The 26,936-nt window shown below is 40.1% G+C and overlaps 1 protein-coding gene across 1 annotated transcript; it reads right to left on the bottom strand.

Annotated features, from left to right (window-relative positions):
- Positions 1-230: 230 nt before the first annotated feature.
- park7 (parkinson protein 7) lies at positions 231-9,853 on the bottom strand. Its single transcript, XM_041981058.1, has 6 exons — positions 9,670-9,853; positions 9,159-9,260; positions 8,928-8,987; positions 3,567-3,636; positions 1,055-1,141; positions 231-722 (listed from the first exon to the last, which is right to left on the bottom strand). Exons 1-6 carry the CDS (start codon positions 9,757-9,759, stop codon positions 562-564), a joined length of 570 nt encoding a protein of 189 aa, XP_041836992.1. The 5' UTR covers positions 9,760-9,853; the 3' UTR covers positions 231-561.
- Positions 9,854-26,936: the final 17,083 nt, after the last annotated feature.

Below are 26,936 nucleotides of genomic sequence, written 5' to 3' on the forward strand. Positions count from 1 at the left end.
CCTACTGGTCGTGGTCGAGCTACCATTGGTCAGTGAGAACTCAACTGCAGCCAAGCCGAGGCTTCTCAATGGCCAGCCAACCTGCCAATCTATTCGTAATTTGCTTCCCGCGTTCTGAGTAGTGCTTCTCAATACATTACAATGTGCAGCCTATATTTAGACGTCAACAACCGCTGCGAATGTGAAGTCAGTGTGACCTCCAGTATTAATATACTATAGAGAAAGACAAACAGATTTGTCAGATTTATTTTTGACAAGTGGGACAAGAAAAGCTGTCAAAATATGAGGCAATTTGTGTAATAACCCACAATGAAGCAAAAATCAACATTTATTGTACAAAGCATTTGTACCAATTATCCAAGTTGTATTTTAGGTTCAAAGCACCTTCAATAAGCAACTAAAGCAAAATGAGACTATAACCAGCCAGCAGAAGCAGAGTCATGGTCAGTGAAGAGAATTATTTGTTACTTATACTCTTGGTTCTTGAATTTGCTCTCAGTGAATCCAGAATTGTAAAGTGGGCTGTGCAGTTTGCAGGATTGTAGGTGAACATCACTAGAGTCAGTCTTTCATAATAAGCGGAGCCTTGACTTGAGCTGCAACCTCAGCCCCCATAAGTTCCTCTACAATCGTTAGGGCAAACTCGAAACTGGTTCCTGGCCCACGGCTGGTGATGTAATGTCCATCCTTCTGTACTCGAGCCTCTGAATATTTATAGTGGTCTAAAAAAAGACAAAGAGCATACCATAAAGATAATAACAATTTAAGAGTTTAAAGCTACAAACTGGGAGCCATATGTGATTTAAGAACACAGCAAGCACAGTTATCCATCAACATTTCAATTGACCCAGTTCTAGTATGTTCTGTCAAATTCCTGCATCCGTTTTCACCTCTGAGTGGTGCGCTCTGCTACTGCAGGGTGGCATGAGGCAGGGAAAGAGCTAGTGCAGCTCCATCTGCTGCATTTTACAAATAATTACAACAGTGTATTAATAAAAAAAACACACACACACACACACAAACCCAAGCTATACATGAAGTCTATTTTCTTTACCTCCAGCCATCATCTTCTCCTTCATGGCAGGATGTGTGGTGACTGTGCTGCCGTAGCCGATGCCATGTGCAAGAAGAGCAGTAGGACCTGCAGATAGGCAAAGCTGTTAAAGGTTTGTTTAATACCTTCCTACTGTAAAGACACACTGAAGAACATGTTCTGTTGCTCCAGTCAGTCCTGTTTTCATCTTTATACAGCTGTCAAGGGTAAGATAAAACAGAAGACTGCATCCTAGAATTCCTCCTTCAAGTTCTCCACAAAGCTCAGACAGCAAATGAAATGAAAAATATAGCATACAAAGCACTTTACATTATGGATTTCAATTAATAATAAATGAATGACACATGTACAAAATATCTAATAACGCTGCGTCATAAAGATGTCCTCAACCCTGGCATTGTTTCTAAGAATACACTCGTACAGTATACAGTTTCACTTTCTCTCTAAAGACTGCAGCAGATTGAGAGGGGGGGGGGGGAGCTGAGGACATTGACTGCTGCTGCATTAACTTTGGTAATGTCCTACCACTGCAGTGAGCTCGTCCAAAATCTGTTAATAAATAGAAAGTTATTGATTATGCTCCTTTGGCTGCCTTCCCGTGCAGTCTAAAGATTGCACTTTCCCCTGGCAGAACAGCAGAGTGCCGGTTAAAGCCAAGCTACTCCTGTTACAAGTCCCCACCCAGAAGACGCCAGTCTAGGATTGAGAGGGGTGGATGCAAAGAAAAAGGGAGATGATGACTATTTTTCTATCATCTGATGAGTGATTCATATGTATGTATTTTTCAGCATTTTAGTTCTTTTCAGTTATTATATTTCACTTGTCGAGGTGATACATGTCATGTTATGGCAGAAAGGTCTTGCATTGGGTCCTTGTGAATTAAGGCTCATTAAAGTGTAGATTCCTGTGAGGATTCCTGTTATTTCTAGGACACCCTTCAATCCACTTTGCTGCAGTGGTTTCCCTGTCCCTATTTAAAATGTCCTTCCCATGTCCTTTGTCACATAAAATCTAGTGTACATGCGTCTGGATTTCCTCAAACACACAAAATGATTTTTCACTTCAGGGATAAGCAAGATTCACAAATGACCATAAACTAATTACATGGGGCATTTATTGACTGTTTCATTTTCAAAATGGGGTTAAGAGACACTACAGATTTTTGGCAGATTTTCTCAGTGTTTATATCAGGATGAAAATGTTGTGAAGTGTGGTTTCTCAGCCTTGGGACACTGCTGGTCAGCGACAGCTCCAGAAATGTACATAATAAATGTCACTGTGCCCTTAAAGCGAGTCAGAGATGCAGAGATTTAAGGTCGCGAGGATACATAGGGCCTCTTTAAGGTGTGTGATAAACATGTTCAGAATATATCTAGGTACAAAAACACCAGAAAATCTCCTCAATCAACCACTAGCACAAACAATCTTCTGGGTTGCCTTCTCAGTTTGTTTTGTGTCTTTGGCCACCTGTTATGTAAGAAAGCTGTCTAATCATCCTTGTAGTATTTGGCTGAGTCTGAACAGGTAGTACACTCCTGTACACTTCACAGTTCATTGATTGCTTCCATTGCATCTTCTCTAAATACTACTGATCCAAGCCCTCTCACACCATGCAGACTAAAGCCACAGCACTGTCTCCATGTGGTTTACAGATGATGATGTAAGCATTGGATAACAGGTCATCTGAGGTCCTTCACATGCTTTTTAAGATGTTTCACCTCATCTTAGAGGTTAGTAAATGTTTGCACTTTGTGAAAAATCCTCTGAATTTTCCCCTGATAGCAGTCTCTTGGTAAACTTTGATAATGAAAATGGAAACCTCCTGGCCAGTGTTGTACACCTGACAGGATGCTGACAATGGAGTTTTCTTTGCCCCTTTTTTTGGAAAGAATCATATATTCCTTCACCACTGCTCTCTATACTGGCTTTTTATGTTGACAAGATTACTCTGTCCTCTTTTTCTTTGTTCCTTCCTTTAGTAAGAATGAATCACACAGTTGAGTCTGACACTTGTGATGTTCCTGTTATCTCCCAAATAGATTTTTTTTTATTTCTTGCAGCCTGTGCATGGCTTGTTTTACTTACATTCCTTTCTGTTGTTAACTAATGGCTACAACTCTGAAATGCCAATGTCACACTCTGACCTTGTTCAGATTTGGGCTACCTTTAATTGCAAACACGTACATAAAATATTTTTTGAGTTAAACTACACTTCAGTCCCAGAAAAATAGAGTTCTAAATGGCAGACCGCTACAATGCATAAACCTTTACTGAAATTTGGATGTAAGTACCTTCAAATAAAAGCTTAAAGTCTGTTCTCTAAGTCTACATTTATTATACAACTGTAGCCTGAAGATGTTCTTAAATAACCATCTACTTCAATAAATTACAATCAAAAACAAGATGTTCAAGTTAAAGGTCATTACATATTCAAGCTTTATTCCATATAAAGACATCACTGACAGAGACTGGCTCTGTATAATTAGCACCAATTTGTTTTCACAAACTGTACCTGCACAGATGGCTGCAATCAGGCCTTTTCTACCATCTTGATCCTTCAACACCTCCTTCACAGCAGGAGACTGCAAGAGAGCGTGGAAACCAGATGCACAACGAGTCATTTGTAGGCCATGTGATTCCACTCTGCATATATTACTGTATAACTGTAACATAAACAAACTGGAAATGTGTTTAACACATCCATCATACAGAGCCTCTGTAACCAAACAGAAACATAAATGAAAAATTAAAAACAGAGAGAAAAGGTTCCAGTACAAACAGGTTCATTAAACAAAGTGCAAAATAGAACTACTTTAATACTGAATATCACAAGTTTTACTTAAGGAAAACTCTATAGTAATTTATAGAATAGAAATGTGAAGGGATAGAGACCTTACTTTAAAAGTACAAAATAAGTACATGAAATTTACTTAAATTATTTTTAGACACATATGACAGACTTCTATTCTTTCACATTTCTGATGAAATATTCCTGCAATGGGAAGCATTCGTGCTTTTGAGAAGTGTAAAAGTAACACCGGACGTTATTCTTTACCTGCTGATCCTCATCTGGCGACAGACACCAGCTCAAAACGTGGCAGCAGAAACTTACAGCAGGACTTCCTGCAGCTGCCACAACCTGCCGCGATTCTCCATAGCTTTCCAGAGCTGCTGGAGCTGCTGACAGGCCAGCGTAACAGCGCTAACGGCTCAGACTGATACGGTTCAGGACCACCTTGTTCATATTTAGCTGAGGAGATTCAGGAGGGGAAAAGTCTTCCAGCTCAAAGACGCTCTGTGGTGTAGGTGCTTTGTGAATCTCGCTATCAGTGAGCTGAGCTATTGTCTGTCAATCATTTCTGCCTGTGTTTCCTGACGCGTCCACAACGTTTCCACTGCCATTAAACCGGGGTGGCGCCTTGCTGTCCCAACGTGACCCACCACCCCCTTTACACAGTCAAGTTTTTCAGTCTTGTTTTCTATACAGCGCCAAGTCACAATAGAAGTCATTTAAAGTCACCTTTCCTCTAAAACAGTTTTATACTGTTATTTTACAGCCTGATGTTATTTATCTGATGTCACTGATGCTCTCTGTGTCCACGGCAGAGTTCTTCCCCAATGCCATACACATAGACACGTGTTATTGTAGTCATTTCTGATGCCTTTTTATAGCTTAGTATGGATCCAATATTCTTTGTATGTTTTCTTAGTGTCAACATGTTATCTGAGATCTGGGGCCTCATTTGTAAATGTTGCGTATGCATAAAGCAGAGCCTGAGAGCGGCGTGCGTCAGTTTCTGCACAAAGGTTGTGATTTATAAAAACAAACTTAACGGGAGAATGTGCGCACCTGTACGCAAACTCTAAACCTTGCGCATGAACATTTTGGAGATGGAGGGGAAACTGGCAATACAGCTGGTGAGATGTTGAATTTAAGCTGCATTCATCTCGTGCATTTAACCATTCATATCAGACTTGTAGACCATCGTAATCATAAACACAGAGGCCTGCAATATTATAGATGTATTCCTGGATGGAGCCATTCAGTCCATAAGTTACAACATAGCATGTTCATACATACATCTTCAAATTATATAGCAATGGCACTTATTGGTACATTAATTGTGACAAGGTGTGTAGCAATTAGTGTAATTACGTAGTAAACATATAAATACTGCAGTGATCCTCATGTGTAATGTTTTACAATGGATGCACCGACACTGCTTGAAGATTATGCCAATGGCAGGATCAGGATGGAGAGTTTTTAGAGCGCACAAAGACTTCTTGGCCTATGATGATGACTGGCTGAAATCCCGATTTATATTCCCTAGAGCATTGCCCTTAAATCTTTGTGCTTAAAAGGGATATATCATGAAAAATCCACTTTTTTAGCCTTTAAATACATGTTTTTGTGCACTATTAGTGTTAATCAATGCAGAAAATTTAAATAAATTCTCTCCTGATGCTGTGTATATATCTTTATATTCTTTTTGGGTCATATTTTTCAGTCTGTTTAGTTTTCTCTATTCTCTATTATGTTTTCTTATCTATTATGTCACAGTATTTGCTGTGGGTCTGTTAAATAGGGTCCTGAACGTCCGGGTATCAAATTTTGTGAATCTGCTTTTTTTTCCCCCTCTAAGAGATTCTGTAGTCCACGTTTAGTTATGCTGAAGTTACCAGTAGTCAATTCCTTACATCGCCCCCTGGCATCAGAGCCACTTCGAAGTGCCAGGTTGGATTAAATTTTTCACGGAAATGTACCGACATCAATGAGGAACGTTTTTTTTTGTTTGCACCAACCACTTCAAGGACGAGTGCTTCCGCAACCTCCGCCAGTATTAAGTTGGATTTGCAGAAAGACTGCGTCTGAATGAGGGGTCAGTTCCTTCTCTCTATGGAAACTACGGAGACAGCAAAGCGGTAAGCTCCAAATAACACTAAAATTACTTCAATCTTTATTTTAGACATGCATTTTGTGTGTTGATATGATATACCGGCCGTTGTTTTGATAGTATTAGCATTGTGCGTTTTGTTTCTGTTAGTACTGTGTGCAAACTTTTAGCTTCCTACCTGAGGATATAACTGTACTGCGTGCTTTGAATAAAACAATTTAGCTTTGTTTTTTGACGTTTTGTGTAGTGGAACATGATCCAAATGCATTCATGTACTTTCTTGACGCTCGTGTTAGCTAACTCCTTAACAATGTCGAGGCCTTGTTTATCTTATTCATAGTAGTGTGGAAAAAGTAGTGTTGGGGGTGGGGGGACAACAGCTGGTAGAGATGGCATGGGATGCTGAAAAATACATGGAAGTATATGGGGAATTTATCAGTGAAGGACGAACAGAAAGGGAGACAGGAGGATATATAAGTGACTTGAATATATAAGGCTGGATGGACACGTTTTTCGTTGTTGACATCTCTAGTAAACTTGCCAATAAAATGTTTCTCTGCTGGTAGATAATCTGCTATCAAACTACAAATATGGCCGAATGGGGTGGAGTGGAACGCTCTGCGACCTGGAGAGAAGCAGGGCATGAAATGCCTCATTTACATTTAAAGAGTCGGCACCAACCAAAACGAGTCGCTCTAAAGACGCACCTCAGAACAGGGTTAATAAGGGGTGTGTGGAGCAAGAATAACCAGGAATTCAGACCAAACCATTGCGGTTCTACTTTATATAGACCACAAATTAATGATTTACAGGTGAAAAGGAAGGATTTAAAAGAATGATATGTCCACTTTAACTGGGCCCAGTGTTACATCAGCCAACCAGCCGGAACTGTGCAATCCCAGTGCATCTGCACCACTCTGGTTTCTGGCAACCAGCTCGTTCCAGCGGGAATTAGCCAACAGGTAGGCTGATATCTGTTTGATATGATCAAAATTCTAACTGGAATATATCTCTGCCATCCCTGAGTCCAAAAATATCAGCCATTTTGGTGTTATGGTATTATTAAAAAAGGCTACTCGATACATTAAGTTTCTTTACACTGTGGGAGAACAGGCCAACATAAAAAGGCAATTGCAGCAATTTCCAGTTTCCAAAATGTAATCGGCGCGAATGACTGCACTCACATTGCTATAAGGGCTCCAAACGAGAAAGAATTTGTCTATTTGAACCATAAAAATATATTTTCGATCAAATTACAACTTATTTGTGACTCAAACATGATTCTGACTAATTTACTGGCACAGTGGTCAAGGTCAACACATGACTCATTCATCCTGATGCACGGCAGTTTAAGGAATAAATTGCAGGCAGGCGTTGCACGTGATGGCCGGCTGCTTGGCAAGTAAATACACATTGTGGGAATTCTAACAATTAAAACCTGATTCATGATAAATATTTTGGTATAACTTGCGAGTAACAGCGGCAACACCCTACGGCACTGGCTCCTCACTAAATTTGCAAACCTGCAGAGCTTGTGTGTGTGCTGTTGTGGTGCGAGCCATCGGCCTTCTCAAAAAATGGTGGTGTATGGATGCATCGGGGGGCTGACTGCTGTACCACCCCAAAAAGGTGTGCAGAATAATCTGGGCATGTGGTGTCCTGCACTACGTCACACTAAGGAATGCCATTCCTCTTCGACCTGGCCTCCCTCCCCCTCACCGTGAGGGCCCTGATGAGCAGCCCACTCTCCAACCTAGAGAGTTTCAACGGGGAGCAGGGCTATGTGACGGTGTCATGCAGTTCTTTTAATGAGCTCCCCCAATATGACCCCCAAATAAAATGTTTTTGCGAGCCTCCACCGCACCAACAAGCACCTTGACTTCAGTCTCTGTGACATTGCGTTTACTTGTCTTCATGGTTGCCATGATTAAGCATAAAATGCCACAGATCAGCTGGCTTATTTATATGCATAAGGTACTTTGCTATGACCATTTATAGTGGAATGTGGGTTGTGTAGAAGGCAGGATATGAGCCAGTTTCACCTGCGCAAAGTTCCACGAAGAGTGCGATTTATAAAGGGGGAAACTGCTTCCACCTGTGCGTACACCTGGTTTTATAAATCTGAATATTTTTTGGTGTACGCGAACATTGTGTTTTGGGCACACATACACTTTTAGTAAGGATCCTATGCACAGTTTTATAAATAAGGCCCCTGAACTTTAAGAATATTTAAGGCGACTTCAAAGAATGAAACAGTCTTCATCAGGACATATAGAAGTTTAACTTTTTTCTGTCCTGAGTGTTTTGCGTCCCAACATTTCAGTTATTTATGAAAAATTAGTCCATGATCAGGTTTAAAAAATGCAATGTAAATTCACAGCTGAGTGTAGCTGTCACATGATGCTTAAATTATTTTGTCCTCACGTGTCATATTCCCACTGTAAAGCTGTAATGGGTACGAGTTCATGAATACATGATTCAGCAAAGCTGATTTTAAGGTTGCTGATATTTACATCCTGTTTATTAAGCCTGTATATAAGTTACATGTATGAAAGTAACACCAATGAACCAAAATCAAGCTAACTACTAATTACTAGGCATGCTAAGATGGCTAGAAATTAGTATAAACTTAAAATACAAATAAACTTAAGCAGATGTCTCTATGATTAGGGATGGCTAGGGAAAATGAAACTTCTCTCTCAGAGAAATCAACCAAAGTGTACTGAGTGTCAGAATGAAGCTGAAAATCTGATATCAGGTGATCTTATTTAGTCTTATGTATTCAGATCAAATTTGAGTCATTCAGCTTGGCTTTGTTTGTTAGTAGCTTACGCTTACAGACCAACTGTGAAACTTGTTTTTACATTGAGTGTCAAACTTGCCATTTTTATCATTTGAGAAGCAATTCCTTGGTAGCTCTTCAAGATGGATGCATTATACACACATAAGAGCATGAGGTTAATTCAAGTATTTCTCACCTCAGCCAGATTCTGGGCCCCTGGCATTCCTCCTGGCAGAAGCACCACATCATATGGGCCCTTGGGGGAAAAAAAGGCATACTGTCAAGCTTTGTCATTATAGAAATATGTCTTCTCCAAAGAGTCTATAAACTATTGTTCCACAGCATAATAATGAGGCTAATCATTTGCTCTAGTGTGCAAGGTTATGATTTAATGTATCACTGCTTGTTGGTTGATTTTGACCCCCACCTGTTTGCTGGCTTCCTCCAGACTAGCATCAGGACAGATGACAACGTTTCTGCTGCACTGGACTGGCTCTTTTCCCGTCAGACCTGCAACTGTCACCGCAATCTGCAGATATAAAAAGAAATAGTGTTGAGACTGTACGACGTTGGACTTTGACATTTAACTTGGCGTCTATCTGCACTCGCTGGAAAGGTTATTAGACTGTCTGAAGTTGGCAAACTGCTGAGCAAATAGCGGACTAACTTTTAAGCCTACAGAGAAAAGAATGTTAGATTGCTCGTTGAGTAATGCTTGCACTCATTTTAGCAAACTGCAAACTTAAACACTATTCTACATGACTGTTTCCAGTTATGTGGTAAATATTCCTTTAGAATGACATTTAAATTAGAAAGTTAAAATAATGATGGCGTCGTGATTCAACGACTGTGAGGGTAGCAAATTGTTAATTCAAGTTAGCAGGCTAAGTTGCTAACTGCTAGCATGTCATGAAGCCTGCTGACTAACAAGTACAAACCCCAGCTCTGCGCATTATGTCGACAGGAATAACGGTTTCCATTTCCTCTGCACCTTTAGACAAGATTACTAATGCCCTCTTTCCTGCCATGGTTAACTTAAACTTGTGCTTCTGCAGGTGCAAAGACGCATTCACTTCAGTACGCAGCAGCGCAACTTCTAGCACTGACAGGCATGCGCTACAACGAGGCTTGCCAGACTTCGTCCCTTTATCCCCCTTTGCGGATACAGTCTACATCCACGTTCCTGCCCCCGAGCACGTAGTCATCCTTGGATGTTTGAAGTCAGAATATTTTAAATCTGGGACAAAATTATATTAGTAAAATATGTAGTACAATTATGATAACCTACATGATACCCAAGATCCCGTTGCTCTGTCCAGTTCCAGTTTTAAATGTAGTTTGTCTCCCGAATGAATGATAACACACTAATACAGCCCCACGTTATATTCTTGAGGTCACTGACATTGTTCAATAAAATGATTTTAGTTACAGGTAATACCTTGGGGGCACAGAAATAACACTCGTAGATCTCAGTTTTATTTGTACAGTACAGTCCGGAGTGTAGTTTTAAATTGTGTGATCACTTGAGATTTGAAAAATTATGGACACATGGATTTTGGTAATGGTAGAAACATGCTCCTATCATCCATCCCCAACCACTTAAATTGGGAATCATGTTTTGTAAATAAATGTCAATTCATGCAATTAGCATCTTCTTTACTCTGTTCAAGAATTCAGGGGGGGCACAGCCTGGCCCAGTAAAATGTACCCTGAACAAGTCAGCAGTTTTTCTGAGGATCAGCAAAGAGACAAAGATGATAATACAAACTCACACTCAATTTAGAGTCACCAACTAACTTAAAACATGTCTGAAGAAACCACAGCACAAGAAGGATCCCAGCCAATGAGTGGGATAAACCTAAAACCTTTTTACTAAAAGGTAACTGCACCACAGTGTCTCCCCAAATGAATGTCTCCCAATCAAATTAATAATATAGTATACTGGAAGCCATTTGAAACCCACATCTAAAAATGTTCTGACATGTGAAAAGTAAACAGAAAAAATAATAATAAAAAACAAACAAACAAAAGAACAAAAATGTAAAAATTCTGCATGTCTTACAGCAGCATGTGTCCTTGGAGTCCAACTCATCTATACCTTCAGTAGACATGGGAATGACTGAAAAGCATTAAAACATAATAATCAAAGGCTCTAAACTGGAACATTTTCACTCTTAAAAATGCACCATTTACAGGTGGTGTGTAGCTCACCTGGTTGAGCTGCTAACTTATTTACAGAGGCCACATTTCCTTGACACAGCTGGCCCAGGTTTGAATCCTGGCCAAAGGCCCTTTGCTGAATGTGAACCCCCCTTTTCAAGCAACTATTTTTTTTTATTTTCAATTTAAGAACATTTTCTATATTATGTTTAAAAAATATACAGTGTTAACAGAAAATTTGATGCAACTCAGTGGTACAAATATTAATGAAATATGTTGCTGGCATCAACTTCAACATGGTCAGATATTTTCAGAAATATCAAATAAAGTTAAACTACACCATATCAAAATAGTATTGCTGTATTATCAATATAACATACAGCTTACAGGCAATGGTAGGGCCAGAACCGATTTTTACATTAGATTGCCATTTTAGTTGTAATGATCAGTTCATTATTTCCTAGAATCTAACTTTTTTTAACGTCACATTTACATGTGCCACCCTTTTCCAGGTCCATGTTCCTGCCTAGAAACCTTATCAAAACAGTCTGTAGACCCACCTCTGTTCACATGATCTGCAAATCACTGCCACTGATATTAAAATAAAAATATTTCATAGCTTATCTGCAAACTGCAAAGAACCTGTTAACAAAAGCTGCATGCTTACATTAAACCAACTCGCTTGTAACTGTCTGGTAACAAGGCAATACTTTCTTTCTTCCAGTAGGTGGAGGCATTAGCCAGCGATTCAGGGAAAAATGTCATGAGCTTGAGGAAGATGTTTCTGTTTCTAAGTTATTTTCACTACTTTTGTGAATCCAAAGACTTAAAAAGCAACTTTGATTTGGACACTAAAGGAAAAGCCACCTATACTTTAAGAAAAAAAAAATCTTTAGTTTGGTGAATCACAGACTTATTATACTTTGTATGAAGCTATTTTACAAGGCCAACTGAATGAACTAAGTGAATTTGGTTTTGAAAACAGGTCTCCAAGATCACCAAGTTGTTCAAGAGTTGTCTGAAAAGTTTTGCACCAATCTGTTGAAAAAGTTAGGCACTCATATTCCAGTGTAAATCCTAGACTTGATGTCTGGGGCTTTAGTGTGCAGGCGTACATCCTAGTTAATGTGCCTTCTTGCATTCTGCTACTGAGATTCACTGTCACATTTGTACAACAAACTAGAGCCCAGTGAAATGGCGGATTAGACAAAGCGTAGGGGGTGCTGGCAGCAGGTTGTTGATTGCGTGCCTGCGAGTGAATTCAAGAAGCAGCGGTGATTACCAACATATGTAGCTTGGGGATCAGCTGAACCAGACCCGCAATGGCACTCGAGCTAATTTCCATACATTAATTCACTTATGTACATTTACTAATTCCCTTCAGTATGTTATCATCAAGTGCATGATTATACTAGGAAAATGTTTCAAAGTGACTTGTATCACAGAAGCAAGGCTGAGACATGGTGAGACGATCTGAGTAACATCTGATGAATACAGTTCTGTAAGTGTTTGCACAGGGTTTTATCATCTCATATCAAGGGTCAAGTCTTTGTAAGTGACTAAAACAATACTCAGGAAATAGTTAATGTGCATTACATGAGACAACTAGCAATTAAAAATATATATATTACATTGTGTGCAAAATTATAAGCAATGGATTGTCTGGTGGAGTGCTTTTTTTTTGTTTCCTTTATGTTTTGATCCAGAATTATGAAAAACTCAGTAAATGAGCTTCACTGAGATGTTCTTCATGGCGGTCCTTGTAGTTTCTTTTTTGGCATACACCCCCTTACTATCATCATATATTCATTTCCAGTTATTGAATAGTTTCCTTCTTATGCACTTTTGCTTTTGTTTGTTATAATTTGCTAAAAACAACAGTGCCCACCATTAGTAATATTTTTAATCAAGCTATTTGTTTGTGTCCTACATTTTATCTTGGGGGAAGTTGGGAGGATGGAGAAACAAAAGTAGCACAAAGCATACTTTGTTTTGGTGCTTTCTACAATTTGTGACAGTGAGAAGTTGTAATGTAAGAAACTGTGGGGAATTAATGTAAAATGTCTTGACTTGTCAGTGTGACATGACAGCAAATTATTATCCTCAGTATGCAGAATGTGTAAGTATTGTATGTTTTTATGTTTGGAAATATGATTAGCCTGTGGAATAACAGGCATCTTCATCAATGGATGCCTTGGCATGTTATTATTTCTCCCATGCTCCCTCATGCCTGCATCAGAAGGCTTGTCTCTGCTCGGCTTTATCTGGGTCCTCACAGAGGTCTGCTGAGAAACCTGAAGGGCTTCTGGAATCAAACCTCAGGGGGGACAAGAATGCAGAAACTTATTCTATTTTTTATTTATTTATTTTTTTATATGACGGGTACAGAGAAAAAAGAAAATCCTCAAACTAAAATGAGGGAATTCCACAAATTACTGTTTGTCACAAAGTAATCCTGTTACTATTGCAAAGAATATGAAACGGTGTAAACATGGAACTAAACTGCTAATATGGATGTAGCTTACAAGCAGAGGCCCTGTTCATTTGAGATATACGGCAGCAAACCTATTCAGATCCCAAGCACGGAGGAGTGCCACAAAATTCAAAGTGCTTATAGTGAATATTTGCCTCTACACAGAGATATAAAAAATATCTTTATTTATTCTTTGCGCTACCTCATTTTTCTAACTAGTTCCCCTCTTGGTGAACTAATGGCAGCATTCAGGGTTTGCATTTTTGCAGTCGGAAAACTGATGAATATTTAGGAGCAGTTTATCTTCCCATCTGTGCACAGGCTTTATCTTGTGTCTGTTTCACACACTGTAAGCCTCTGAGTGCATGGAATGAGTGACAAGCATATAATCTTGATCGCATCTTGATGCTATTACCTTATGCTGCCAAGCGCTCAGGTGACAGCTGGGAGACAGTGAGGAGATCTGGGGGGAAAAAGGTGACATTGAATTTTATGCACCTGCTCCTGCAGGCAGCTGCAGCTTGCAGACACTAGATGGCGCCAGTTGAGTAAAGACAACTCGGTAGTGTTCCCTGCAAAGACTCAGAAGAAAATGAAACAAAAAAAGTTGTGTTTGTAAGGTGAATCTCCTTGAAATCATTTAGTTTTCAGATGTATAATCTTCTGTTAACTAATCATAAACTAAAATATATATACATAAGGTGTACAGTATGTCACAACATTCATTAAACAATTTGTGTTAAATGCTTTTGAATATCCAAAATGAGATTCCTGTAAATCCAATCCATAACAAATTGTTTTCAACCACAGAGGCTGTATTATAAATTAAGGCAGCACATTAATGTGTTGTTTAGCTTATTGAGTGTGTGTAACAACATGGACCAGAATTGCCTCACAGTCATTTCTGGTTGCAATAATCTGCCTCTTCTCAAATTATACCCCCCACCCAAGGAGGAGGAGGAGGAAGAGAGGGGGCGTAAATTTGAGGACTCTCCTTTTTCTTTCTTCTCTCTCTCTGTCTTTCAGAGTATCAGTCTGTTTTGCTCTCAGCTTGCCTCTATTAGATGTCTTAATGCTGTACAGTGTGGCCTATCTTCAAACAGGAGCTCTGATGATAGTGGCCCTGCAGCGGTGCTTCCCCCCAGCCTCAGCCTCGGCCTGCTCCTCTGCACAGAGGGCAATAAAGACACAAGGAGGATTAGTGTTGTATGCCTAACAAAGTGGTTGCCAGAGAGTGAGAGGGCCATGCCCATGGGCGCACCCACAACCCCGCTCAGCTTCGCTCAGCTCTGTTGAGGTCCCCCTCCCCTGCCTGGGCTTCCCTAAGGTCCGCTCGCTCTCAGGGAGCTCTGCGGATGTGTGATAGACTCTGAGTGGGTGAATTCATGTTGATGCTAAGGAGGCAGAGGACGCAGACAGATAATCCAAAGCTTAAGCAGCGCTGTAGTAACTTTCCCCCTTAAACAAGAGAACATATGTGCAAACAGTTAAATATAATTCAATCACTTGTTTATGGTGACATTTTTTGCTAACGACAGTAAAGTCAGACAAAAAGTTCCAACTTTTGACAAGTAGGTCCTTGAAAAAAGGAACATAATCATGTAGTTTATCCTACACAGCAACCTCATGGTCCAAGATGAGGATATTACATCGTCTTTGTGTTGATTTATCCCACTCAGCATCCAATGAAAAACACATAGCACAGGCCGGCTAAAGGCCTTATGGATATCTCTCACACTATAACCAGTGTGCTTATACAAATGGAGCACCATATAATTGTACAAGTGTGATAAACAGAGGGGCTGTGGTCTTGTAAAAGTTGTCACATTAGATAGTAGTGTTAAATCTGTCATTACTGTGGAGGAACGTGTGTGTGGGTGCAGGCCGGCGAAGACAGTAGCTTTTGGTTTGATGGAGAGCCGTGTACAGGACAGGACAGGTGAACCAAACAGCTGCTACCCCTATTTTTCCCCTTAAAAAAATCCAAGCGTGACAGATCGGGCCATGACTCTCACACATAACGGCCTGCTTTTCACACGGTAGCTGTCTCAGGCCACGTTACACACGTCTTGTAGATGGTCCATTTTGTGCGTTGGGTAATGAAATTTACGCCGGAGACTCCAGAATATGCAGACATATGGTGTGTGTTAATGCTCCTTTCTCCTTTTTTTGTGTTGCAGCCCAACAGTGTGGTGTGCTCCTGCCTGTCTGGTTTTCGGTCCTCTTTACTCCTCAGGCTGGTTGCCTTTTACTTTTGTCACGCCAACCAGGACCCACACAGCAGCATGAACCACTGCATAAGGAGAAAAGGCCAAGTTCTGTTAATACCTGGCTAAGTTTACATGTTCATTCACACTTGATTATTGAGGAAGCCCTGAGTTCTGAATTGTTTCAGTATGTCAGAAAAAAAAGAAGGGTATGGAGCACTGTGAGGAAGCAAAAGATCCACAATGTAGGTTCAATGATTAACAAAAATGTTGCAGCATAACTGAAACTGTCAATGTAAACATTACTAAGGAACTAATTTTGCAGGAAAACTAAACACCAGAACACATTCACAACTTAAATGCATCATATGTTTTTCAGGAAGACTGCTCATTATGTTGAGACTAGTTACTGAAAACTTAATTACTTTATTAATTCGTAACTCAGCATAAATTAAAGCACAACAAAATATTCTGATCATGTAATTATTATTTATTTTTTTCACTTTAGGCCTCTGAATTGACAACAGCTGTACTGTTTGTGAAGTTTTTCTCTTCGTATAGGAAATAGCTACCCAATGGTCTCTCTTTGCAAAGCATTATAGTGGTAAAAACGCATGCAGGTGCAGTTTAATTTTACCTGTGTAAGCCTTTATAGATTAACACATTTACCAGTCCCAGCTCAGCTTTAAGTATACTATCCTAACTCTGAAATTAAACTGGATTCCACCCACTTAATCCCCTACTTTTTTATTTAAATGCCTACTACATTATCTGACTTAGTGTCTGAGACCTTTCCAACAATTTTCTATTAAAATTCCCTGGAACTGGTATGAAAACATTGCCACAAATATGATGGATTCTTTCTTGTTGTTAAAGGAGATGCTTGCTGCAAGTGAGTGTAATTTTTCTGGGTTTGGGAGAAGACAAACCACCTATAAATAAATCCCATGAGATCTCAATTATGTTTTTCTATTTTTTCTTTCTCACTATTCCCAAACGTTTGATTTCCACTTTAAAAGGAGACTGATATATCCCTATGATTGGAAATGTTCAATGCACTTGTGGAAATGGGTGCACTGTCCTGTGCAGATAAGGTTTCGAATGCAAGATCTGTCTCTCTGAAATAGAAGCCTGACAAACAGTGCTGTCTCTCCCAGACACAGTGGGAGAGGAGTGTGCTCAGATGGAAGTCTTTGAGACCAGCCTTTTTAATATCGGCGCCGCTGTAACATCAGTAAGGTGACATTTCAGCAGCACCATCAAGATCCAACAGTGGCCATGCTGCTTCGACAATCAATTATCCATGCATAACATCCCACCAGTGTGTGCAACATGAATCAGTCCTGGACCAGGCTTCTCCTCTGCCTTGATTCTCAAGAAAAGAGAGACCTTTCATTCGACCCTTAAGAAAGAGAGAAATGCTCTGTGTGCTGATAAGGGAGTGAAGAGAGGAAAGTTGGGGGGGGGGGGGGGTGAGGGGGGGCAGGCAAATCAGGGCTGATATTTATTTGTATTATCTTGAAAGAAGCTCAAATTGGTATCATTCCAGCAACTGTGAATTGTGATCCAGAGAAGCACAATGACAACTCCCAAGTGGATACCAGTGTTATGATTGCTCTGGCAGAATGCATTCTTTGTATTGCTCCGTGGACTACAGGGAAGAATCTCTATCTGTTGCCCAAGGAGAAGGAAATGTGCTTCACAGCACATATTGCTCATATCAACTTTTGAGACCAGTTTAGTTGTGATGTGATTGTTATCAAGGCAGTGGCTGTATGTAATTTACTTCCACAAATAGCTGACACGAACAGGAACTTTTCAGCAGATTTGTGCCCCAGAATAGATTGTTTAGAATACAACAGCAGGAAAAATAAATTCTGGTGCATTTGGCTGCAGACTTACACACAGTAAAGCCACTACACAACACATGCTTCATCTAGCCACGATCATATCTGATAAAGTTGTATGTGCAGCCTTCATGCAACATGCATGATGGTTAGTAGAATATTTCCCATGCTCAAACCTCACACTAAGTGAAGTCAGAGGGCCCAGATTGGTGCAAGAGTCTACTCCCTGAACCCAAAAGCTCTCTTCAGTGTTTGACAAACAGCACCATTCCCCCCGCTCGCCTTCATTTCCATCTGTATGCTATCACTTGGCTGTCAGCGGCCGGATTGGCCTGTAGTTTGCAGGATGAAAGGCAGAGAGAGATCCTGTTGAGTGAATAATCTTGCCAGTTTACAGAAGAGAGTGGATGTCAACTTGACAGACTGTGAGTAGCACACAGATTTTGGGATTCACGGGCAATCCAATAGTCTCTTTAAGTCTGGACGTGTGAATGTGAAATCAATAGTACATCCATAAAACAGTTTGTTTGCTGGACCCCCAAAAGCTTTGTTATGAAAATACGAGTCATGGATCTTTACCTTGTGGATTGAGGACACTGAAAAGGGGACTATAAACACGGGGATTTCAGCGTGAAAATCTGGAAACATTTATTTTTACAGTCAATGAAGCCATGCACCATTCAACTACACCTATTTGTGAATTTAAAAACATGAAACCAGTTAGTGATAATATGAAATCTCCCATGTGTAAAATTCCTAATTATACTGCCAGTGAATGGCTTGCTTTTAATTACTATATTCACCTGTGATGCTTCAAATCAAAGATGTCACATTCTGTAGGTAAAGCTTAGCGTTTGAGACATCTCCTCAGAACTTGAAACGCTCCACATACAAACACTTCATCCTCAGACACTGTGGCACCATGACCTGCACTGTTGGAGATATTCAATAGACTTCGGTGGCACCTTTACAGACATATGTATGTGCATCAGCATGCACATAGCTGTCTGGGTTGGCACTGCCATCGTGCTCTGCTGTTTATTTGATATGCAAAGGAGCGCTGTGGAGCAGCTCCACGGTCTTTGCTAAAGTACTTTACTCCTCACATAACCCAAAGTGGCAGCAGCAGCATCAGGATGAGCTCCAAGAGCGAGGTGGCTCCCTCTCGGTAATTTATAATGCACTTAACTCCTCTACCCTGTTGATTGTCTGCATTACCAAGAATCAAACACCAGGCAAAACAAATAAAAAATGCCACTTTTTATTCAGGTTTAACACTGTCAAGAGCACAAGTCTTTTATTATGTTCCTGTTTGTTTTACACCAGAGGCTGTGTGGAACAGAAACCAGGGATTATGGTGGCAAAGAAAAACCACTTCAAACTGCTTTCATAAACACCTTCAAAGAGCAGTGCCTTGAAGAGAAGAAGAATAAACATAAAATATGTTGGTTGAAGTGTAGTTAAATTTAACAAAGTTTGGAAAAATGCCCAAACATATCAGTACTGAAAATGCTTCAGAGAGGTTACAAACAAAAGCAGGGATCCTAACCACACCCATGCCAACCTATGAACTTCCCAGAATACTGTGCTGCTGCTCTGGCCCTTGTGCTGTCTGGATTGATCATTGCTTTGGAGAGGAGGGGAGGGATGGGAAGGCATTATTAAATGTGGTCTGTGGAGGGCCTGCAGGTAGCTCCCAGGATCAGACACAGGGAGAGTGAGAGGGGGTTGTTTGGCTTAAGTGTTTTTTATTAGGCTAGATGGAGACCTAAACTCCATAACAGAGCTTCAACCCCTTCTCCCAGACAGGGGCCCTCTTTCCCTTCTCACTCCAAACAGACCCATATCAAAACAACTGCCCCTCACAGACATGCCCTGTGAAAATGGTGTGCTGTCTCTCTCTTTCTCTCTCTCTTTTTTCACTTTAATTTGGCTCAGATTTCTCCCTCTAAATATACAATGCAATTTCCTTTATCAACTGCAACATGCCTATTTCTCCACTTTTAAACCCACAGTTATTACTGTTGAAAACAAAACTGCTCAGGGAGAACCGACAGTAGGCTTGTATGTTCATGAATAGACTGTAAAATTAATGACATACTCCGATAGCTTGTACTAACTCTGTTGCGGATGCCTTTTGTCTGTCTGCACTCTAAACCCAAAGCAAGAAATAGTGAAAGCAGCTCAGCCAAGTTTGAGTTTGGCTCCACCTCTGCTCCATATTTTTTCACACAATGCAGCATCGCATATTAGAGCCAGCTGGCTTGATGACATAACTTCCTACTCCGGTTGTAGTGATATGGTGACATGAACATGTGTAAGCTTGCATTTACACTGCCCATCACTAACACAAGAACTCCCTGAACATCTGCTCTAAATGAGGACAGTAAGTCAAAGATGGAGACCGCCCTCGGAGGCCCCCATGTGTTAATTGACGAGCAGGACCAGTTGTTAAAAATTTCTTTGATGGAATGACTTTATACAAACTTTACAGTAGCTGCTTTGTATAATTTAATGTACTCCCGTTCCTGCAAAGTGTTATGAAAAATATGAGGGAATATTCTTCCCAGAGTTGATGAGTATCTTATCTCAACTCAGTTTTGCAAACCCAGAAAAAAAAACAACAACTTTTTCCCATCTGGTTTGCCATCACTCCAACTGCTGCTGTTATATGAGTGTGAAACACAATGGTTTCCACTGGGCACAGAGGACAGGGAAAGGAGGAGGAATAATTGAGGAGAGGGACGGATCCAGTTGAAAGATCCAGCTGTTGGGCCATCTGAACCCTGGGAAAGTCTGATACTGCTTTTAATGTATGTGTGATCACCTCGCCAGCACATCAGCCTGACTTACAAAGCCTACAAAAAAAGTAGGGAACAGGTGGAGGGGAAAGCTTGGCAAAGGGTGAAAAAAGGCTGAGTGCAGGGTCACTTCTTATTGCCAACATTATGTGGTACTTTGAACCCTAGTTTTTGTCCCTTCCAACGCAGTAAATCATTTTTTATCTTCCTAATTTTCCCACAGTCTTCTTTTCTGTTGTCTCTGTATGTTGCATGCAGCAGTTTGTGTAACTCTGTGAACAGATTGAAAAGATGAGAAGGACAGAAAAATAATAATATTAATAAAAACAAACTTGTTCCTGAGTATTAATGTGGTGCAATGCGGGTGCAGACTGTACATCAGTGTGTGCACTCAGTCCTCTGTTTCTGTAATGTTTCATTGAACAAAACAAACAGCCAGCCCCTCAATCCAGTTTTATCCATAACCTCTGAAATGAGACTTTATGTTTCATACAAACAGCATCTTGGTTACATCAATAATCCTGCAAATGAAATCGATTTCCCCTCCCGCTCGTCCAATTCTGATCACAGCTGGGTTCCCCATATGGAGTATTAATGGGGTGGAGCACCCTGAGCCTGATCTAAAGCTGGAGAATTCTGGGCACATCACAACATCAAATCCCACTGTAATTACCTTCATGCAAACACAGGGGCCCTCTCCAACACAATATGGGTTGAATAAATGGGATTTATGTGCATTGTTTTTGACGCTGGAATTGATCTTGAAAATTGTTTGGCGCAATTTAACAAGATGCTTAAGGAAACTGAAAGCATACTATCTCTGGGTAGCTCATCTACACTTTTTGTCACCAGAGACTTTCTGGTAAAATACAACAATCAGCTAATTATTGTTTCTCTATACATTCAAATTACTGAGATCATGGATCTTGACAATCATCACTGATCATTTTCCTTAAGATGAAATTTTCCAAATCGAAGATGAAACCAATTTTAGCCAAGCAGACTGCTAAGCAGCTGGTTTTTCTCAATTAGCTTACACATGTATTCCAGCTCAATTTTGGCACAGCAAATAAAATGCCATTTTGTCACTAGATTATACCATTTGCATTAAGGCTATTGTCTTAATTCCCCTAGGCTGCAGTGTTAAGAAATCGCTACACATGCACAGGGCCAGGCTGTATCCTCTCTTACAGACGTCCCTATCCCATCATGCACACCCCAGCCTTCTCTCTCCAGCAGGTGGGGGTGGTCATGCACCACGCAACACGGTTATGGGCTTAAGTCTGAAATCTACATACTGAAATGACTTCAGCTCTCTCTCACAATGCCAAACTTGCTGGAAGTCTGATGAGTTTATTTCATCAATTCCAGAAATGCTGCAGAGAGAAGGGGGGTGGGAGGCAGACAGACAGCAAACTGGAGATGGACAGAGGGAGAGAAGAGAGGGACTATTTCTACATATAATAGCCTCAGAGTGTTTGCATGTATGTATGCACTTGCAGCTGTCCCCCTCATCAATGCCTACATGCATGGATGTGTGGAGGTAAGTTTGATGTGGTTCCTCTGCCCTCTGAGTAGGACAGTGACTGCTGTCCATCTGCTCCGGGGGTCTCAGGTGTGTGTTATCTCTTCTCCTGCCCCTGGGAACTTCCAACAGATATGTCAGTCAGCCTGGTCTGAACTGCTCTTGTAAATTACTCACTAAACAGCCCTGCTCTGGATTCTGCATTCGGGGGAAAATCAATTATTTGACCCCCCCTTTGCATTTCACAGTCCATTTTCAGCATGCTGGGGCCAATTACACCCAGCAGAAAGACTACTTTTTATGTCATTCCCACGATGACCTCCATCTTGCTGCTCCACACGGAGCACTGTTAATGCACCAACTACAAGCACTTGTGCCACGAAGGAGCGTGCTAATGCACTGGTTACCCACACTTTAGCCACACCAACACACCAATACAGCAGCTGAGAGACTGCAACATTGCCGCACACAGCCCACTGCAGTGTCTCTCGACTGGGAGGTGATCATCCCGTGTCCAGTGCACTGAGCGAATGCCACTGACGGTTTGACAGCCCTAATGAAAGCTGATTACCAGGAGGCATCTATTAATTTGCCCTTAATCATGACAAAGAGAGTCTGTGGCTAACAGCTGTGAAATGGCAGCCGCCGCGCGGAAATGAGGCTCAGGGAAAGGCCGGGGACAAGGGGTTAGGCCCTGCGCTGTCATTAACTGCCTGCCATTGTGTGCGCTCGCTCAGAGCTTAGCTACAGGTAACTCAATAAGATAACACAGAGCTCGCTCGGCCCTGCTCTTTGTGAAAAGCTACTGCTGTGAATCCTGGGCGGCTGTGCAAAGAATAGGAGGATATTGGTTTGCATGCTCCGAGCAGGAGTTCTTATGATCCAGGTGAGAAGCTGACAGTAACAGGTTTAGGCTCTGTTCCTTCATCTGCTGCAGGGTGCTGAGGGAGAAGTCAATCATGGACTGAAGGGGTTGCTGAATAAGGAACTGAGCCAGCTTTTCAAGCAGACAGTGCAACAAATGTGCGCGCAGTCAAGGCCTGATTTTTAGATTTTCAGAATGTGAAATGGTAAAGCCTTTCTGGTGAGTTTGATTGAAATTTTGAAAATGAAGAAAAATAACCAAGTCCAGCAAATTTCATGCGTTGAGGGCACATCTTAATGAAATCATCATACTTGAATATTCACATCGGTGTCAAATCCTGGTTGTAGCTGCTTTGGTGGGTTGATGTGGTGATGTTGAGAGGAGGAGGCCTTCACGGGGGTCTGAATGATCTGCCTGGCTGCAGTGTCTAATGTGGTTTATGGGACCCTTGGGAAACATTTGAAGGGAAGATAATTACAGGGGTTGTCACAAGGTTTGTGATACAACAACACAGATGAGTATTTTAACCCTTGTAATGATTTATCATAGGACTAATGATCTTTTAGTTTCTGTTGTGTTCAGAACTGAAACACGTTCTTTTCAGCATTAACATTAACAGCATTTCAGCATCAACAGATCTCATCTGCACATACACTTGTGTAGTCAAACTATTTATGTAGCTGATTTATATTTATCTTCAGAAAACCATCTCAAGTTTGTGTCAAGTACAACTCATGCAACATTTAAGCTAAGACACATTTTTGGAACTGTGGTTGTTAATCATTGAAAGGGTTAAAGTTCTTGATCCATCTTTGGTGATAAATCAAGGCTCTCACTGGTATACATTCTTGTAGCTGTATTTTTATTTTTTTAATTTATACCATAGATACAGATTAACTGTGAAAACCTGCCGTTTTTGAAAACTATAAACTGTGTTGGTTTGACTTTCTGGTGCAGTGTGTAAAAATATCACACACTGAAAATGTAATATATAATTAAAACTGTGTTTATTTTGACATCTAATCACTATACTAAAGTAACGGTTATGTTTTTATTCTCTTAGAATGAGCCATTTGTATCTACTTGCTGTGGGTCCATATATGTGGCAGCTGCCATATTTGTGCTGCCACTTTTACTGTGGTGTCTTTGAAGGGAGAAACAATTCTGTGTGTGTAGTGAGAATGCTCTGAGCTTTAAAACTGCAGTACCGGCTTCAATTTATTGGTGCCAGAGCACAGTTTGGGTAAAGTAGTGCCTTAAAAGGTACATAGAAGAAAACAGTACACAATTTAAAAGTAGTAACCTGTCCAGTCATCACTGCACATGAGGCCACTGTATCCACTCTCAGATGAAAACTTGTTTATGTCTGGAAGAATTTTGGCCTTTGAAATAATTTCTATACCCATCCTTACCACTAGAAGTCAGGAATTCTCACACATTGCACCTTTAATTTCCATCTACAACAGGGCTACTCAATTCGGTCCTACGAGGGCCGCAATCCAGCAGGTTTCCCATGTATCCCTGCACCAACACACCTGAGTCAAATTAATGAGTCATTGTGTAGAACCTGATTGGCTGTTAAAGCCACCTAATTTGACTCAGGTGTGTTGGTGCAGGGATACATGGAAAACCTGCTGGATTGCGGCCCTCGTAGGACCGAATTGAGTAGCCCTGGTCTACAACAATGTTAAATCTGTTGTGTTTCAGAGAGCATGAAGCATCAAATAGTCCTGTTCCTTATTCCTAAGTTTACTATCCATTTAAAGAAGCACACTAATACGATGAAAACTCAATCATTTGAGCCTTTACTGTTATACTGTTTACTTGTGTAGTCACAGCCATTTCTGTACTCATTTCCATTTGTTAATACAGATACTCTTCGTGCAATAACATACATTTTCAACATTCACCCAAATTCTTGTTACATCATGACATTCAGCTGCCATGTGCAGCTGTGTGACAAGGTATTTCACCTGGAATGTCTTACTACCTAAAAATACACTGTGGCATTTAAAAGTTGCTCATGCATCAGGAAAAGTAGTTTCCCCACGCTCCTTGAACATTTTCAATAATTCTTTTATTTTTCTAGTAAAATCTTATCCACAAATCTATAGTTAGGAATTGAAAGTAAAATGGTTGCCATTAAAAAAAACAGATATAGCCCGGGCTTACACGTTTTAATGTTCATCATTTAGGAATGGAACATAATGTTTTTCCTAAACTTCCATCCTAAATTATGATCATTTTTTGGGGGGCATGTGGACAAATGATCCTGTTATTTGTGAGGCTGAGCTGGGGATGTAGACGGGACACATCTACAAGCAATCTGTCCATGCCACAGATTAAATAGGACTGTCCCATTCATTCGGTTGTGTATCATGAGTAAAGGGTGTGATCTGTGCTTTCTCTTGCTTGTCAACATGATTTACAATGAGTGCTGCTTAGTGTTTATAGGTTTATAACTATTTTACCTCTTGAGATTTGTTCATTTGTTGTATAATTTTAAACCACAGAGTGTGTGAATTAATGGATTAGTGTGCTGATACCAGTGGGTAGCCTTTGTGTTGTGCACGTATGCTGCCATTACACACATTAAACATCTTGTTCTGTGAAGAGCAAACAACCACATAAACATAAATTATGTACATACAAAATGCAACAATTACAAATGATCAGTTAATTACAACGAGGAGACAAAACACAACAAACCATATATTAAGAAAAAGCCCACAAAACTGATTAAAGAATTCACAAAACAACATAAAAAAGCACAAAAACAAACAAGACAGCACATCAAAATGGAACCACACACACAAAAAAAGAAAACAGAAAACAAAAATAAAAAAGAATTTCAAGAAATACACAATCTTACAAAAAAGTAAATAAAAATGTATCACAAAAAAAAAAATCATACGCAGAGATAATATGCACAAAAATTTGGACACAACTAAATTTGACAAATCAGAATGTTCTCAAAACGCAACAAGGCACAATGGTCTTTAAAAAAAAATATCCCACATTTCACAAAACTCAAAAGGAGAAACGGGGTAGACTGCACCACAAACAAACCATAAAAAACCATCAATTAACAAAACGGAGCACCACCAGAGATAAAACAACGCTTTAGAAAACATGGCAAAACGCTTTATAAAACACCAATAAACAAGACAGAAAATAACAATTCACCAATCATTTTTGATACATCCTTTTTACAAATCCTTCTGAAGTGTTCGTGCTTATGTTGTATACCTTGGGGGTCACCATAATTCCTCACTCAATTGAAGGAGAAAAAAAAGAAAATTAATTGAAAAATCTAAATCTAACTGGTATTTCCCTGAAATCAAATATCTCACTAAGTGAATGTTATTATTTCATCTGCTTCTGATTTTCTGTTGTATTTGGCTTGAGTGTGAAAGCGTTCATTCTGACGAGGACCTGCCTGCAGGAGGACTGCAGGGCTTGGCTGTGACATGACGAACAAGGCAGAACATTTCGTTTGGCTTCATATGAATTAATCAGTGGAAATGGGCAGACATGTTGAGCAAACAGTCATTTGAAGACTCTGCTGAGACACTGATGGGAGCCGTGATTCAATTAGATACCGAGAGCTCCTAAAGATGCAACAAGTATTTTAGCTCAGGAGGGAAGACAACAGCCACAGCTGACTGACACGGGTGACAACAGTGATAAATAGGGATTGATTCAGGAGAGATTTAATGTTATTTGTAAATAAAAAATAGCTTATTCTTTTCTTTTTTTTTCATTTAAATGTAGACCCACAGCTTTATACTCCCATGCTTATGACTTGCTTGATATAGGTTATGAACATACTCCATCAGTGTGAAACACACTTATACTGCATCAGAAAACAGCATTAAATCTACACAAGAAAAAAATGGAAGTCTTTAATAGTGGGCATCATCCAAGCCACAACCATCCAGCGACAAAATGGCAGTTCTTTCTGCTCATTAAAAAGCTTAGTGGTTGTGCCCCTAGATGCTTTTAATGTATTTCGAATGGAATAAAAATGTGTAATATCACTTATCAAACCTACACCTACACAAATGTAGTTATTTTTCAAGTAGCCCAACAACCTTTGGTCTGATTGTGATATTTGTGCTTGTATTTACAACTTTTAAAAATAAACTGTGGATAAAATTTGCAAGTCTACAATAACAAAAGCTCTTTGGAGTCCCGACAACTCAAAGGAACATATTGCCACAAAACAAAAATATTAATATCCATCAGAAAAACAACTCTTATTTCAAATCTGACTCTACTGAACAGCAATTGTTATAGCTGGAATGTAATTCTAGCAAAATAATCA

Source organism: Melanotaenia boesemani, chromosome 3, assembly GCF_017639745.1.
Source record: "Melanotaenia boesemani isolate fMelBoe1 chromosome 3, fMelBoe1.pri, whole genome shotgun sequence".
NCBI classification, from domain to species: domain Eukaryota; kingdom Metazoa; phylum Chordata; class Actinopteri; order Atheriniformes; family Melanotaeniidae; genus Melanotaenia; species Melanotaenia boesemani.

Coding starts and splice junctions, on each gene's coding strand:
- park7 (XM_041981058.1), bottom strand. CDS start 9,759: ATGGCAGGAAAGAGGGCATTAGTAATCTTGTCTAAAGGTGCAGAGGAA. Junction 8,988..9,158: donor TGGAGGAAGCCAGCAAACAG/GTGGGGGTCAAA, acceptor TTTTCCCCCAAG/GGCCCATATGATGTGGTGCT. Junction 723..1,054: donor GGAGAAGATGATGGCTGGAG/GTAAAGAAAATA, acceptor GTCTTTTTTTAG/ACCACTATAAATATTCAGAG.